This window comes from Eschrichtius robustus, chromosome 6, assembly GCF_028021215.1.
Source record: "Eschrichtius robustus isolate mEscRob2 chromosome 6, mEscRob2.pri, whole genome shotgun sequence".
Classification (NCBI taxonomy): Eukaryota; Metazoa; Chordata; class Mammalia; order Artiodactyla; family Eschrichtiidae; genus Eschrichtius; species Eschrichtius robustus.
The window spans coordinates 100,624,769-100,642,484 of record NC_090829.1 but is presented as its reverse complement, the minus strand read 5'-3'; the positions used below and the strand labels follow the sequence as shown (position 1 = coordinate 100,642,484).

Sequence of the window (17,716 nt, the reverse complement as noted above, 5' to 3'; positions counted from 1 at the left end):
TTTGTATGTGATAGGTACTGATATTTTATCTAAATTTATTATACATATTTCTACCAAAATTTTATTAATCTTTTACCTTATTATAGATTTGATATATACTTGATTTTCATGAAGTAGTAGATTAAATATACTTATATATTTCTTTATAATTTATGGGTTTCTTACATTAGTCAAAAATTTTTGTAATATATTTAAATTATATTTATTTTATGACTTTTCTTAGAGTGTTTAATTGTTTATTTTTGTTTTGTTATTTTTTAACTTTTAAGTCCTTTATCTGGCAGCAGATTTAAAACAGGCATAAGAAAGGGAGTCATTCTTACTTTTTTCCTGATAGATAGGCAAATATAGTCATACTACTGATTGAATAAATCACAATTTTTCTCAATTGAAAAATCACCCATGTAATATATTAAATTCCAATATATACTTGAATCTGCTTTGGAGTCTTTGTTTTGTTTTACTATTATACTTTCCTACTTCCATGCCATATCATATTCTATATCTGTTCTTAATTTGAAGGGAGATGCTGTATTATTTAGAATGTGTGCTATTAGTTTTGATAACTATTCTTTAGCATATTTAAATAGCTAGATTCTATACATATTTTTAAAGATTTTTATATTAGAAGATGATTATTAAATTACAACCAATCTTTCCAAATTACAAAATAAGCTCACTTCTTTTATACAAGTCATGAAATCATTACTATATGTATATATATATATTTTTTCCCCCTAGTTTATGGGACCAGTTTCCCAAATACTTATTGTTTGTAAAGAATATTTACTCAAGGATAAAAGGTAAATGTCCTGATTAAAGGGGATACATAAACAAGGAAGATGTATTTTTTTCAAATAAAATGTGATTATTTTCATGGTCTTTCATTACTGTGTTCTTCACCTACCCTTTTACTGCAGTGATAGACCGAGTGATTATAATGGTGGCAAACAAGACACTGGTGACTGAGTTTGTTCTCACTGGACTCACAGATCTTCCAAGGCTGCAGGTTCCCCTGTTCCTGGTGTTCTTGGTGATCTATCTCACCACGATGGTGGGCAACCTTGGACTGATTTTTCTCATCTGGAAGGACCCCCATCTTCACACACCCATGTACTTATTTCTGGGCAGTTTAGCCTTTGCAGATGCTTGTTCTTCATCCTCTGTGACTCCCAAAATGCTAATGAATTTCTTATCTATGAATCATATGATATCCCTGTTTGAGTGCATCTCCCAATTTTATATTTTTGCTTCCAGTGCAAACACAGAATGTTTCCTCCTGGTGGTGATGGCCTATGACCGCTATGTGGCCATATGCAACCCCTTGCTTTATCCAGTGGTGATGTCCAATATCTTCTGCACTCAATTATTAGGTGTCTCTTATATTATCGGGTTTCTTCATCCCCTGATGCATGTGGGTTTGTTACTTAGATTAACTTTCTGCAAGTCCAATGTAATACATTATTTCTACTGTGAAATTTTACAACTATTTAAGATTTCCTGTACTGATCCTAGAGTTAATATGCTCCTGGTTTTTATATTTTCAGTCTTTATACAGTCTTTCACTTTTATGAGTATCATTATCTCTTACTGCTATGTCTTCTTTGCCATCTGGAAAATGAAGTCTGAAAAGGGCAGGAGCAAAGCCTTCTCCACATGCAGTGCCCACCTGCTCTCTGTTTCCTTGTTCTATGGCACTCTCTTCTTCATGTATGTGCATCCTGGGTCTGGACCAGCTGAAAATCAGGATAAACTATATTCTTTATTTTATACAATCATAGTTCCTCTGCTAAATCCTTTTATTTATAGTCTGAGGAACAAAGAGGTTATAGGTGCCTTGAGGAGAATAATGAATAAATAAACAGTTCTTAAGGCAAAATTCAAACTTGTTCTTTTCAAACTTTGCAAAATACAAGGGGTCTGTAGTTATGCAAATTAGCCTTGGCTTTATAATTTTAAGAGAAGGCGTGTCTAGGGTAGTTTCTGAGTGCTGTCTGATGAAAGTCAGCTTCAATGGATATTTGTTTCAATGGCAGGAGGTCTTCATACCACAGAAAACTGAATTTTTAATGAAAAATAGAACATCCTTGTTAAAACAAAGGATTTAGAATTTTCAATGTTTGACTCTGTAAATTCCTTCTAAATTGATATAGTAGTTTGTAATTTTGCTGTGGCAGACATTTGCATGTTTCTTTCTTTGAGTTTGGTGTGACTGAGTGAAGATAATTGTCTAGAGCTTGCATATCAAAATTCTTGCTGCTTCTCAACTGTTCAGAGACTCAGATGAAGTGACTTCTTGGAGGAGATTGTCCCTGAGGAGGAAAATTTCTTTGTAATAAAGAAAATGTTTAAAAAGCACAGAATATAAGAGACTGGTGGATTTTACTGGAGAATAATGGAAGCTGGGATAAAATAAAAAGTGAACTACTGAACATGGCTCAAATATATGCAAGTACATAGTACATTTTATCAGGAAAATTATAATAGTGGTATTCAAGACTTTGCAGATATTAAAAGATTTCAGAATATATTTCCTCAGATATTAGCAGTCTACTGTATTAATCTTTACATGTTTAATAAGGCAAAAACATACATTTACATAATTTTCACACTTCTTATAATCTCTTGCATGTTTACCATTTAAGTAAAAATAATTTAATTCTGCAATTACACGATGCAACACTTCTTAATTTGGGTAAGTGCCAGTATGGAATGGTTCTCATTTCTGAAGTGATTGTAAAAACTTACAATGTTATATTTATTGTTCTTTCATTGACTGCTCTGTACGGAATGTGTAGTGACTTTCTCTGTTGGCCATCTCCTAAATTTAAAGGAATTCTACGGTAGAAAATGTAAAATTTGTTTGAATTTATATCATCATTGGCTACCTATTGCTGTTGCAAAATCCTTAGGTGACGACCTGATATTGCTGATCAGTGAGGAAGAATTAAGAGGAAGAATTACATGTACAGAAAGCCTGATGTATAGACACAACAGGTATGCAAGGTAGGAGGATGCAAGGCTGGGAACTGAAGCCAGAAATGCAGCTCCGGGGTTTCCCTGGTGGCGCAGTGGTTGAGAATCTGCCTGCCAATGCAGGGGACACGGGTTCGAGCCCTGGTCTGGGAAGATCCCACATGCCACGGAGCAACTGGGCCCGTGAGCCACAATTACTGAGCCTGCGCGTCTGGAGCCTGTGCTCCGAAACAAGAGAGGCCGCGATGGTGAGAGGCCCGCGCACTGTGATGAAGAGTGGTCCCCACTTGCCGCAACTAGAGAAAGCCCTCGCACAGAAACGAAGACTCAACACAGTCATAAAATAAATAAATAAATAAATAAAAGAACATGAATTTAAAAAAAAAAAAAAAAAGAGAGAGAAGTGGAAATGAGACGATTTAAAAAAAAAAAAAAAAAAAAAAGAAATGCAGCTCCACTGCCCTGTCTTAGACTATCTTCAGGGCACAGAGAGTACGTGAACTTAAAATGATTATATAAATGTAATCGGCCATCTAAACAGGCAATGACAAGAGGAATGAACACATTGAAGCCAAATGAATTAAAAAATTCTACAAATCAAATCAGTTCTGGGAGAAAATGTTCCTTGTTGTATAAGCGGAAGAACTTAATAGGGGCATCTTTGGTGCTGATAGAGATCAAAGTATCTAATCCATCCATGCTTCTACAAGGTGTCCTGTCCGCTCTTCAACCAGATAGGAAGAAAGGGTTTAGATTTGTGAAAAAGGACACTGTTATTTCAAAGCACAAGTGCTGTAAAGCCATATAATATTCAAACTCATCAGAAAAATCTCATATAGAGAAGAATTTATTTTTTGAGAGTATTTTTGGGGAGAACTGACCACTGGAGGGAGTCTATTGTGTATTTACACCCTCTAAACTGGTGATTCTAGAATTGGCAAATTAGGCTCACTCATTCTAAAATATAGCTCATCAAGCCATTTTCTAGAAACAAAGGAAATCTTGGATTCCTAAGCTAAATAATCTGCAATGGATAGCACTGATACTATAACAACCACAAGAAGACTATGCTCCTGGCAAACAGTCCCAGATTTCAGGGTAAAGAGAAGATCTATAAACTTCTAGATAGAGAGACTGGGTTACTAACAAAGTAAAGATAAGTACAGTAATATTTGACTTCCCATTTGTTGCACTGAAAGTACAGAGACAATGGAACAACATTTATAAACTACTGAGAGAAAAATGGTTTCCATGAATAGTGTTATAACAAAGTGTGTACAGAAGAATTTTGAATGGCCATGCAAACTGTGTGCACTGCTTAACCCAGGGGCACTATTCACAACACAATATTGTATTGCTGGCTGCCCTGTGTATTAGACACCATAAGCAATGACCCAATGGATGATGATGATGTGACTGGGAAGAGTATTTGCTTAGATTTTTAAAGACTACAAAACAAATTAAATAACATTCCATCACTATTTTAGGGGAATTTTGGCAACTATCTGAGGAAACTTTATTCCAATTAAAAGGCCCTAATGTTGTGTTACATAGTATAAATTGTATGCCATGACTCACTGTGAAACATTGTTTTCCACTTTTCTAATCCTGTAAGAGCAATTTTCATCATTTCTTTTGTTACATGTGGACAGACCTAAATTCAAGGTTTTTGAGAATGGGTTGCTTGAGAGATAGTCTGACTCACTATAATAGCTAGTGTTGAATGACTCATTCAATGTGAGTCACAGATCACACTGTCCATTGATTCCTATATATTCCCTGTCACAGATACTGTTGGTGCCTGCCCATGTCTTTTCTAATTATACATCTTCATCTGAGGGCTTTCTCTGATGGCCAGAGGCATTTAACGCAGATTGGAGGAACTGGGAAATGACTACTGTTCATAGTCTCTCCCCCAGACCATTTATCAACCAATGATTGGCAGGAGTTGGTGAATAAATACCTCAGATCCTTTGCCCTTTGGCTAATATAAATTTGACGTTCATGCTCTATACTGGCTCATGGTGTTTCCAAAAATGATTAAGCTTGATTGCCCACAGTTGTAACTTGTTTGGTAAATTACCCTTTATCGGCTGCATTCCCTTTCCTGTCTCACTTCAACACTTTCTCACTCATCAACTATTCACAACTAAATTACTGCACTCAAACAATGTCTCAGTCTGTGGCAGAACACAAACTAAGATACCTACCCCTTTTCCCCTGAGGTAGAATTGAATGTTTTATATAGACACCAGGCATACATGTATTATACTATTTCATATGAAGCGATTATTACTTTACAGAAATCTCAATGGTTGGGGGTCCTCTCACTACTTTGGATATGCCCCATCTATCCAGATGTTATTCAGATCTAAGCAGAATCTTAAAGTGGTTCTTCCTTTTACCTCATACCTTTAAGAGTCTGACCCCCACCACATACATATACAATACATTCTACCAAAGTTTATAGTCAATGTCCATTTTAACTTGGTATCTGAAATATACACTTCAGCTAATAAAAAGAATTTTAAGTTTTTATAATTCCGGATATTTCATTTGTCCTTTAAGTACGATTTACTTCCATTTTTATTGTCCTACACATGAAGACCAGACTTCAGATAAAATTTGTGAGACAAACAAACAACAACAACAACAAAAAAAAACCAAGAAAGAAACAACCCAATGTCAAAAGGCAAAACAATCAAAAGAACCAGTGTCAGATATGACTCAGAAGTTGGGATTATCAGTCAGGAAATTTAAAATGATCATGATTAATATGTTAAAGTTTCCATGCATGATCAGATTTAGAGAGAATTTAGAGCTAGACAGATAGAAAGTGTTTTTTAAAAGTCAAGTGAAAATGGTAGAAATAATTTTTTAAAAACATGAGAACAAACATAAAGGATGCCTTTGGTGAGCTCATCAGTAAATTAGACACAGTAGAGGAAACAACAGTGATGTTGAATATAGGTCAATAGATATCAAAATTAAACACAAAGAAAGAAAAGAGTAAAAAAAAAAAAAACCCAGAATATTCAAGTACTGTGAAGGACTATCAAGTTATCTAACTTATGTGTATCTGGAAACTTAGAGGAAAAGAATGAGAGTTGGGCAGAGGAATATTTGGAAAACATAATGGTCAAGAATTTTTCAAAGATAATGAAAGTCATCAAACCAAAGAATCAAGAAACATAGAACCTGAGGCAGAATAAACAAAACAGACAGAAACCAAATCATAAGAAAATAAAAACACAAAAACACCTGGACAAATTATATTGAAGTGGTTAAAAACCAAAGATAGAGAAAAGTTTGAAGGTAGTGAGAGGGGAGGAAAAAGTACACAGCCAGAAGATAACTGAGTAGTTGACTGACATATTTCAAACTGTGGGGGAAAGATACCTGCCAACTCAGAATTTTACCTAACAAAAAATAACTTCCCAAAATTAATGTGGTCCAGGTCCCCAGCTTGGGGGACTTTCTTCCCCATTGCAGGATACCTACTTGCTTTTGAATTTTGCCTTTTTACTTCCACAGATGTAGGGGTAGGTGTAGGTGATGGGTCAGGAGGGTTGGAATTGGGCTGGGTTGACCTTCTCACCTGGCTGGGCTTCCAACACCCCTCTTCTGTGCCTCCTCCAATATGGTCCAGGAATTGGGCAGGGGTTGGAGAGTAGCTGAAGTTTTTGGGGGTACTCAGCGCTATGTGAGTTCTGCAGAGGGATGGCGTAGTGGCTCCTTTAGGTTGGAATGGGGCTGGATCCTCAAGGCTGCTGGAAACTTCTCAGCCTGAAGTCTAGTCTGGGGCCAGGATTGAGAGCAACTCTGAAGGGGCCTCCCCCAAGCCTTGTGCTGTCCTCCTGGTGGCATGAAGCAGGACAAGGTGAAGTTGCAGCAAAACCTGGAAGGGTCTCAGGACATCAGAACTTTACAGGAGCTCCAAAGCAGAAGAGGATCACCCTGTGGGAAGGTATTTAGCCAAAAGAGCAACTGCTGTTTTGAGACTCTGCAGCTCAGTGTCAGTAATGTGTGTAAGCTGTGCCCCCTGCTGCAGAAATAGGTGGAGGAAGCTGACAACAAGGAGAATCTTCAGGGGAAAGGCAAAGAGGAGTCCTTCCTGCAGCAGGCTCGAAAGGGAGAGCAGATAAGCATTGAGAATTAAGTAGCTTGGCATCAACAAGCACAGAGTCTGAGTGTGGCTCTGTACCTGGTACCAGAAGGGCAGTCAATCAAGCAGGAACTATTCCCAATGAGAGTATTTTGAGGCTGCTGAGTTTCCTTTCATGGGGGCACCAGTGTGCTTTTCTCTGGCACCAGGGCCCATTTCAGTAGCCTAGACTATGGGGGCTCTCACTTCACTATTCTGTACTCCTTGGTTCCTTTGACCTTTGAGGGTGAAGTGTTCCCTTTTGTCCAGCTCACCACTCTGGGCTTTCTCATGCATTCAAACTGAGGTGCCTGCTTTTCTCTGAGGGGTGGGGGCAGGAGTGGGGGATGAGGAAAGTGGGAGAAACTGGGGAAACAGGACCCTGGGATTTGCGCCAGGGCTTTTGGAGTTAGGTTTTTCATTCAATAAATAGGAAACATTCAATTAATTGGGAATATGAAGAACGGGGGCAGGGAGTTTTGAGGGAAATAGTCGTAAGGAAGGTAAAATTCATTGATGTTCTTGATTTTAAACACAATGTCAGTCATCACTTTGTTTTTAAATAAAGAAGCCTGGGACACAGTGGGAAAAAAAGTGTAAAATAAAAACTTTTAAGACAAGAACCAAAAAAAAAAAAATCATTACCCAAAGTCCTAGAGGAAAAAAAAATTATGAAAGGAAGTTCTTCAGGAAGAAGGAATATGATATCAAAGAGAAGCTTGGTGCTACACAAACAAACATCTCTGAAAATAGTTAAAAATTAAGGTTCATATAAAAAGGATCTTTCTTTCTTCTTATGAATTAATCTAAGAGGTAACTGAATGCCAAAATAGTAGCAATATATCGTACCTTTACAGATAAAAGTAAAATATATGATAATATAGCAGAAAAGATTGGAGGGAGAAATTACAATTTGTTAGATTATTGCCCTATAAATGTAGTGGTATGATATTATTTGAAGGTAGATGTAATTAATTAAAATAATATATTTCATACCCTAAGAGAATCACCAAAAGATAGACAATATATAAATAATAAGCCAAATGTAGATATAAAATGGAATCATAAAAAAGTTTCTATACTCCAAAAGCAGGCAGGAAAAGAGGAAAGAAGAACAAAGAACAATGGAATGGATAGAAAAATATCCAGTAAAATGATAGATTTTAATCCAATCACATCAATAATTCATTGAATATAAATGGTATAATATACAAAATAAAAGACAGATTGTCAGATTGGATTCAAAAGCAAGATCTAACCACATACTATAACTATATACTGTTGAGAAGAAACACACATCAAGTACAAAGACACAGATAAATTAGAAATAAAAGTATGAAAAACAGACATACTATGCCAACACTAATCAGAAGAAAGCTGGAGTGGCTAGCAAACAAAATAGGAATATTACCAGAGATAAAGAGGGACATTGCAAAATGATAAAGGATTCAATTTATCAAAAATACAAAATAATACTAAGTCTGTAAGCACTGAACAATGGAGCTTTAAAATACTTGAAGCAAAAACTGATAGAATGGGAAGGAGAAAGAGATAAAGAAGAAAGAGACAATTACAGATTAAGACTTCAATACTCCTCTTTCAATAATTGATAGAACAAGTAGAGAGAAAATCAGTGAAAGTAGAGAAGACCTAAAGAACATTATCAACCAACTTGACAGTTATAGAACACTATATCAAACAACAGTAGAATACACATTATTTTTTTATGTGTGCACTGAACATTCACCAAAATAAACTCTATTCTGTGTAATATTTAAAATAATTGAATTAGGGGAGGGCCAAGATCATGGAGTAGAAAGACCCTGAGCTCACCTCTTCTTACGGGCACACCAAATTTACAACTATTTACAGAACAACCATCAACAAAAAAGACTGGAACCTACCTGAAAGATCTTCTACAGCTAAAGATATAAAGAAGGAATGACAAGATGGGTAGGAGGGACCGAGTCGTGATATAGTCAATTCTCATACCCTTGGACCCACAAATGGGAGAATAATTACAATTGCAGAGGTTTTCCCAAAGGAGTAAGGGGTCTGAGCCCTACATCAGGCTCCCTCGACCAGGGGTTCATCCTAGAAAGATGAGACCCCAGAAAGTTTGGCTTTGAAGGTCAGTGGGGCTTATTTTAGGAGTTCCAGAGGGCTGTGGGAAATAGAGACTCAACTTTTAAAGGACACCACAAAATCTCACATGCACTGGGACCCAGGGCAGAAGAAGTAATTTGAAAGGAGTCTGGGTCAGACCCACCTACTGATCTGGAGAATCTCCTGGAGAGGCAGAAGGCAACTTCAGCTCACCCTGGGGACATAGACACTGGCAGAAGCCATTTTGGAGAGCTTGTTCTACCATGTGGACACTGGTGCTGGCATTCACCATTTAGGAATCCTCCTTCTAGCTTATGAACCTCAGGACCCAGCCCCACCCATGCCCACCAGCCCATAGGCACTAGTACTGGGACATCTCAGGCCAAGCAATTAAATGGGCAGGGACACAGCCCCACCCATCAGCAGACAGGCTGCCTTAAGACCCTCTGAGCCCACAGCCTGAATAGACAGTTTTCCAAAGGAGACATACAGATGGCTAACAGGCACATGAAAAGATGTTCAACATCATTAATCATCAGAGAAGTGCAAATCAAAACCACAATAAAATATCACCTCATACTTGCCAGTATGGCTGTCATCAAATAGAACACATATAACAAATGTTGGCAAGGATGTGGAGAAAAGAGAACCCTCATACACTGTTGGTGGGAATATAAACTGGGGCAACCACTGTGGAACACAGTATGGAGGTTCCTCAAAAAACTTAAAATAGAACTACCGTGCAATCCAGGAATTTCACTTCCGGGTATGTATCTGAAGAAAGTGAAAACATTAATTTGAAAAGGTGTATGCACCCCAAGGTTTATAGCAACATTATTTACAATTGCCAAGATATGGAAGCAACCCAAGTGTCCATCAACAAAGAAGATACAGTTTATATATACAATGGGATACTACTCAGCCATAAGAAAGAATAAAACTTTGCCATTTGTACAAATATGCATGGACTTGGAGGGCATTATGCTAAGTGAAATAAGTCAGGCAGAGAAAGACAAATACTGTATGATATCACTTATATTTGGATTCTAAAAAAATAAACCAAACTAGTGAAGTTAACAAAACAGAAACAGGCTCCCAGATATAGAGAACAAACTGGTGGTTACTGATGGGGAGAGGGAAGGGGGGAGGGACAATATAGGGGTAGAGGACTAAGAGGTACAAACTACTATGAATAAAATAAATAAGGTACAATGATATATTGTAAAGGATAGTCTTTTCAACAAATAATGCTGCAACATCTGGATACCTATATGAAGAAAAATGAACTATAATCCAGATCATATACAAAAATTAACTCAAGATGGATCATAAACCTAAATGAACAACCAAGAAATATGACAACAAAAGCACAACCTATAAAAGAAAAAATATTGATAAATTAACTTCATTAAATAAAGAATTAAATTAAATATATTGCTGTTTAAAATTGCTAAAATGAAATGACAAACCATAGAATTTCAGGAAATATGTTTAAATCATATATCTGATAAAACACTCATACGTAGGATATGTGAAGAACTCTCAAAGCTCAAAAATTAGAAAACAAATTTTAACTACTGAAACAGCTAAAAATGGGCAAAAACATTTGAAGAGACACTTCACTAAAGATGGCCTACAGATGTCAAATAAGGGCAGAAAAATACTTAATCATCATTAGCCATCAGAGAAATGCAAATTAAAACCTCCAGGAGATACCACAACCCACCTATTAAAATAACTGAAATTGAAAGGACAATCCATTCCAGAAGCAGCAATACAGACCTTTGTACTCATAGAAAGGCAACACGAATTAGAAGATAATTACACAAAATTGAAGGGGGCAGTAAATTTATGTCAAATTTCCGTTATGTTGAAAGTTCCCTTGGCACATTCTAGTTATCTCTGCACATCCTACTGCTTACTCAGCCCTTCTGCAGAGTTTTCGCAGTGAATCCTCTTTAATCTATGTTATTTTTTCTCCACTTTTTTGCCTTTCATTAGCAAAATTCTAAGGAAGCAGGAAAAGGATTAATGCATCTATCAAACAATATGCCCTTTTCCCCCAGTATGTTGCCAGACAAGTTTCAATTGGAAGTTATTTTTTAAAAACTTTTTAGATATAAAATCAAAATGTCACAAGTAAGTAAATTAAGGTTTATTTTATGAATGTTCATGGATAATTTTCTCTGTTAATGCACAAAAAGCAAATCTGAACACATTACCACCATGTTCAAAATCATGTTAATAATTTTCCTTTAAGTTGGGGTAAAGAGCAAAGTCCCTGACCTGGCCTCCAAAGCCCTGTGTTACCTAAATGTGCTGGCCTCTCCGACGCCATCAGGCTCCTCCCTGCTTCTCTTTTTGCAAGCCACATTTACCATGCTGTGCTTCTCCAATTACCTAGGTTCTCTGATAATCTGATAGTCCCTCCAATGATGAAGGCCCTGTGGATGGGACCTGTCCACAGGCAACAATCACTTTGTAATAGTTGAAGACCCCTGGGCCCCACACAGACCTACTGAAACAAAATCTGCATTTTAACAAGATTTCCAGGAGATTCACAGGCAATAAAGTTTGAGGAGCACTGATCTAGATCACCTCTCACTGTGAGCTTTTGTTTTGTTTTTCCTTTGCTCCTCCCCAGATCTTTGCTTAGTAAGATTTCTCATCAGATTTCAACTTAAAGTTGGGAGTTAGGTGTGAGTCTGGAATGTGAGCTACAGTTTGCAAGAGGAGGACAACTTTACTTGGGATTCGCTTCTGAAGGGAATCTAGAACTTTGACCTCATTAAAATCATGTATGATTAGCTCAGACAATAGGATACTAAGCAGAGCATCAAAATTTATAGATAAATTGAAGTTGTCATAAACATATGAGATGTGTCATCTGTGGTGAAAAGTAATGGCATAAAGTGTGGTTTCTACTGTTAAAACTGGAACTATCTACAATGACTGATGTTTATAATTTTAGAGCCTATGATGCCCCATGGGACAACCTGCCTTTCTCATACATGTCCAAGTCCACAGTGCCCAGTAAATGCTTAGCTTTGCCCTAAAGGGAATCCTTGGCAGGGGGTATCAAGGAATTTTAGTTCTTCATTCCTCCTTCTTCTGGCAAAAGCACACAGTTGTATAATTGGTTGACTCTTCTGTTCAAAGCAAATTAATATAAACTATAATTTCCTGAGCTTGGGAAGTCTCCAAAATGAATCAGTGTGCAAAGAATTGCTACCTATGTTATTGTCATTTCCGTGCTGTTGTAGAGAAAGCCTAATGTATTGACAGGATATCCACAATTTCTCATAAGATATGGGTAAGAGAGAAATGATTTGTATAATATTCATTATTCTTTATATAAAAATTAAAATACTGTTTATAATAATTTTAGATTGGGTTCATAAGATGTCAAAATACCCACGTAGAGATGAGAAAAAGTGAATTAATTTTGTATTTTATTTTTGTGATTAAAATTTAGACATGTAAAATAGCTGTAAGACAGAATTGTTCCCTTTAATTTAATGATGTTTTATTATTTTGTTAACTTAACTGTAAAGATTTATAAGATAAATTCTGGTGAACCAGAAAGTTAAATAATTTAAAATTGGGTTTAATGTTTCAGGTCATATGATTCTTATATAAGAAATCATTTAGAGCTTTCTGACAAAAAGACCCACTCTGATTAGTTAACTGATTAAAACTTTTAAGGTAAATCACTTAAATATTAATTCCTCTATTCCTTCACATACTTATGAGAATAATTTTATTGAATATTTTGTACATATAGCATAGAAATATATACATGTATTAGAATACAAATAAAAAAGTATATAAATCATATATATATGTTAGGAAATATATAGACAATGTTTCTCCACTATGTTTTCCAGCATTTATGAATTAATAAGTACCCACACACAAATTAGAGAACTTTCAATTACTTAGTGATTGGGATTGAAGAGAAGGAAGGAAATTTCATATAAAAATCACTTAACAACTGAAATTATTGATGTTCATTATTTATATCGCCTATATTCAAGATCCAGTTTGGGCTCAGTTTTTGATTCCCCCCCCAAAACTAAAAAGCCCACAATTGGTGGAGAGTAAAGTGTTCTCGAGTTAAATGAGCAGGATTTCTAGATAAGGTGAGTTCTCATTACTCTAATAACAAAGAGAAAGTATTTTTAAATATGGAAAGAACTTTCTCTCAGTGCCAATATATTTATTAACAACACACAATTTGTAAGATACAATTTAAAATAGAAGTCTCTTTTTCATACACAAATTCTAGAGGAAAATAAACTTTGCATAAAAAAAAAGATTCAGGACAGACAACCTTAGGGAACACCAGAGTTAAAACAAACACTCACCCCCAAGTCTCTGAGCCTTTCCCTTTATAGGTTTCCTCTGCTCTCTGAAAGTAGAACATTCCTATGAAACCTTTTAAAAGCTAAAATGGCATAAAGAGAAGAAGCTATTACCTTAAGACACATCTTCCTAACAGACGGACAAAATAAATCAAGATAAAGCACAGATACAGACACAGTTCAAAGATATGATGGCTTGATGCTGATAATGATAAATGTAGTTCCCAGGGAAGGAGCTTGGTGGGGCCATTCTGGCTGCTGGGGGTGTGTGTTGTCTCTATAACTGCTTGCTGCAAAAGAAATGCTGAACACTGTTTTTGCCTTCTATTGGTAATAGCAAAAATCCTTTTCGGATCTCTTTCGGTTAGTGAAAACAGTTATTAACATAGTTCTTTCATAAAAGAGAAGTGGTGGTAAAGCAAACTTTTGAAAAGTGGGGCATACCTATATTTCCTCTTCAGCTTTTCTTGGATACTTCCTCTCTCAGATACTTCCTTCTCAGCTACTTTGGCTTGTCTTTCCTATACTTATCCATCTATGTCTCTGATATTTTCCGTCTGTTACCTCCCCACTGTTTTCTTTTCACCAACACATATTATCTTCCCACTTTTCCTGTTCCCTTTCTCCTCTCAACTCCTTACTCTCCTCTCTTTTGAAAACTTTCATTAAAATGTTCTAGAGGAAAAAAAACCCCATATGTGTCTAGGAGAAGTAGAAAAATGCCAATGGTTCTCCACCTTTTGTGGAGTACTCCAAATCCTTCCACCCACTTGTTTCCCTTTCACTTCTCATTATTCTCTGGCCTCAACTCAATCCAAAATGCAAACTGCTCTCACTAAAGCCACTAAAATTCCCTTAATTTCCACACTCAGTGAAATCTGATCACCCTTTGTCCTACAAGACCATTTATTTTGGCATTTGACATGTCATTCTCTTCGTTCATTTTGAATATCTTTTCTCTAAGTTCACAACACTCAGCTTTCCAGTCTCCCTCCTGCTTCTCTGCTCAGTATCCTTTTCTGGTCTCTCCCTAGTCTTTCTCTGTTGTGAACCAGGCCTCTTGGTTGCCACAGGAAATGAGTTAATTGAATGGAAATGGCTCTAACATAGAAATGCAAGAGACAACGGAGAAATCAGGTGAAAAAATGATCAGGAAGAGAAGGAAGCAAAGGAGCTAATCAACAGCCCAAATCATGTCCCAACACCAGCTCAATGAGACCTGCTGCCACTGCTGTTGAAGTTGGAATGCCACCTCACACTCACAGTGCCATGGTTGTGGATGCAGGATGCATTTGCTGGAGTCTTGATATTGCTGTCTTTGCAACTAATATTCTCTTTTGTCCCGGTACCTTTCTTTCCTCTCTCTCTTCATATTCTAAATGTAGGTTTTGTGGATTTGATTTGCCAAATCTAGGTCAAGTTCCCTCACTCTATGTGCAAGGGGAATGGGAAAGTCAGTGTCTAGTTCTTTGGTTTCTTTTTTTTTTTTAATTAATTTTTTATTGGAGTATAGTTGGTTTACAATGTTGTGTTAGTTTCTGCTGCACAGAAAAGTGAATCAGTTATACATATACATATATCCATTCTTTTTAGATTCTATTCCCATATAGGTCATTATGGCTATCATCTTTTGGCTTCTTGAATGGGTGATAACCTCTACCAGCCACCACGACTATGTGGGAGAAAAGGGGATCAGATGTTGGCTATCTAATATATGCTGTGTATCCACTGTGTAACCTCTTTAATATAAGTTCCTCAAGTTTCTTTCTGTGCCCTTCTTCTTTTTATGCATACTCTTCAATGGATAGGTTATCAATAAATATGCCTTCAGCTACCTCCAAAACTCCTAAGACATTATTTCTATTAAGCAATTTGTAGACTCATATTACTAAGTATATCTCATCTTGATGTTCAGAGGATGCTCTCTCCACAAACTGGCCACTGCAGCTGAGATCTTGATCTCAACTTTTGATGTCCATCTAGCCAGTCACCAAGTGACTCTTCTCTCCTTCACTGACCACCCCTTTCACATCTAATGTCACAAGGTCCTAGTGACTCTGCATTTTGAATTCTTTTGCATTTATCTCTCTGTCCTCCTCATGACAACTGAAGTTATATCACCAACGGACTAGGCACTACACATGCATTTGTGGAGCATTTTTTAAAGTACAGATTCCTAGAACTCAATCTTGACCCACTGAATTAATTTCTATAGTAATGTCTCACAATGTATATTCTGCATAAAAAGCTCCACGATCAATTCTGATGTGTAATCTGGTTAGAAAACCACTGGACAATAAATAGCAATATCTCCTGAATAGTATCCCTGACTCCGGCTTTCCCTCCATGACACCTATTTTCTGCGCTGATAAAAAATTAATTTAAAATATTTTCTGAGGCCTCTCCCTGTCTTGAAAATTTTCAGTACATACATATTACCTGAGGCAAAGAGTTCATGATCCTTCACGTGGCATTCAATTCATTTTATAATCCAGATCCCTTAAACATCTATTCCCTTGACTAATAATCCATGTCCCAGACTCAGAATTTCCCTACCACACTCTATCAGGTCCCCACAAATTTAGCAAATGGTTAGAATGTCTCTTTTATATAAATCTATTAATTTCTGCACATTATTTGAACTGAAATTATCGTATTGATTGGCATTTCTTCAAATCCCCCAAACAGTTTATATAGTAATATTTTATGAAATTAAAAGGGCATTCTGGGCTTCCCTGGTGGCGCAGTGGTTAAGAATCCACCTGCCGATGCAGGGGACATAGGTTTGAGCCCTGGTACCGGAAGATCCCACATGCTGCGGACCAACTAAGCCCGTGTGCCACAACTACTGAGCCTGCGCTCTAGAGCCCTCGAGCCACAACTACTGAGCCCACGTGCCACAACTATTGAAGTCCGCACACTTAGAGCCCGTGCTCCGCAACAAGAGAAGCCACCGCAATGAGAAGCCTGCGCACCGCAACGAAGAGTAGCTCCCGCTCACCGCAACTCAGAGAAAGCCCACGCTCAGCAATGAAGACCCAATGCAGCCAAAAATTAATAAAAAATTTAGAAAAAAAAAGGGCATTCTGATAGGAGTATGATTTCGACTCCACTTTACAAGTTTTCAATTCATAAATCCATAGTGAATGTTATTTTTATATTTATTGCATTTTATTTCAGGGGACATCCAGTGAAGATATGGAAAAGGAAAATGCAACATTGCTGACAGAGTTTGTTCTCTCAGGATTTTCGTATCAATAGGAGTGGCAAATCCCCTTGTTCCTGGTATTCCTGGTATATACCTCATCACCATTGTGGGAAACCTTGGTCTTATTGCTCTCATCTGGAATGACTCTCAACTTCACACCCACATGTACTTATTCCTTGGGAGTTTGGCTTTTGTGGATACTTCAGTATCATCCATAGTGACCCCCAAGATGCTGGTCAACTTCTTCACCAAGAGTAAGATGATATTTCTCTCTGAATGCATGGTACAATTTTTTCCCTTTACAGTCAGTGCAACCACGGAATGTTTTCTCTTGGCAAGTATGGCATATGATCGCTATGTGGCCATATGCAACCCTTTATTTATCCAGTGATTATGACCAATAGACTATGTATGTGACTGTTAGTCTCATCATTTGTAGGTGGTGTCCTACATGCCTTTATTCATATAGGTTTTTTATTCAGATTAACCTTCTGTAATTACAACATGATATATAACTTTTACTGTGACATCATGCCATTGTTTAAAATTTCTTGTACTGACCCTTCTATTAATATTCTGATGGTTTTTATTTTCTCTGGTTCAATTCAGGTGTTTACCATTCTGATGGTTCTTATTTCTTATACACTAGTTCTCTTTACAATTTTAAAAAAGAAGTCTGTCCAAGGCATAAGGAAGGCCTTCTCCACCTGTGGGGCCCACCTCCTATCTGTTTCTTTATACTATGGACCTCTTCTCTTCATGTATATTCGTCCTGGATCCACACAAGCAGATGATCAAGATATGATGGACTCTCTATTTTATACTGTCATAATCCCTTTGTTAAATCCAATTATCTACAGCCTGAGAAATATGAAAGTCATAGATTCACTGACAAAAATGATAAAGATAAATGTTTAG

General features: G+C 36.8%; 1 protein-coding gene and 2 pseudogenes across 1 annotated transcript; all 3 read left to right on the top strand.

Annotated features, from left to right (window-relative positions):
* Positions 1–937: 937 nt before the first annotated feature.
* LOC137765797 (olfactory receptor 5AC1-like) lies at positions 938–1,861 on the top strand. The gene has a single exon (XM_068545587.1). It carries the CDS (start codon positions 941–943, stop codon positions 1,859–1,861), a length of 921 nt encoding a protein of 306 aa, XP_068401688.1. The 5' UTR covers positions 938–940.
* A 1,659-nt stretch (positions 1,862–3,520) lies between these two features.
* Positions 3,521–7,135, top strand: LOC137765942 (putative POU domain, class 5, transcription factor 1B; annotated as a pseudogene).
* A 9,632-nt stretch (positions 7,136–16,767) lies between these two features.
* LOC137765796 (olfactory receptor 5H2-like) lies at positions 16,768–17,716 on the top strand (annotated as a pseudogene).

Bases quoted from the DNA above. Each gene is read 5' to 3' on its own strand.
- LOC137765797 (XM_068545587.1), top strand. From the start codon at position 941: ATGGTGGCAAACAAGACACTGGTGACTGAGTTTGTTCTCACTGGACTC.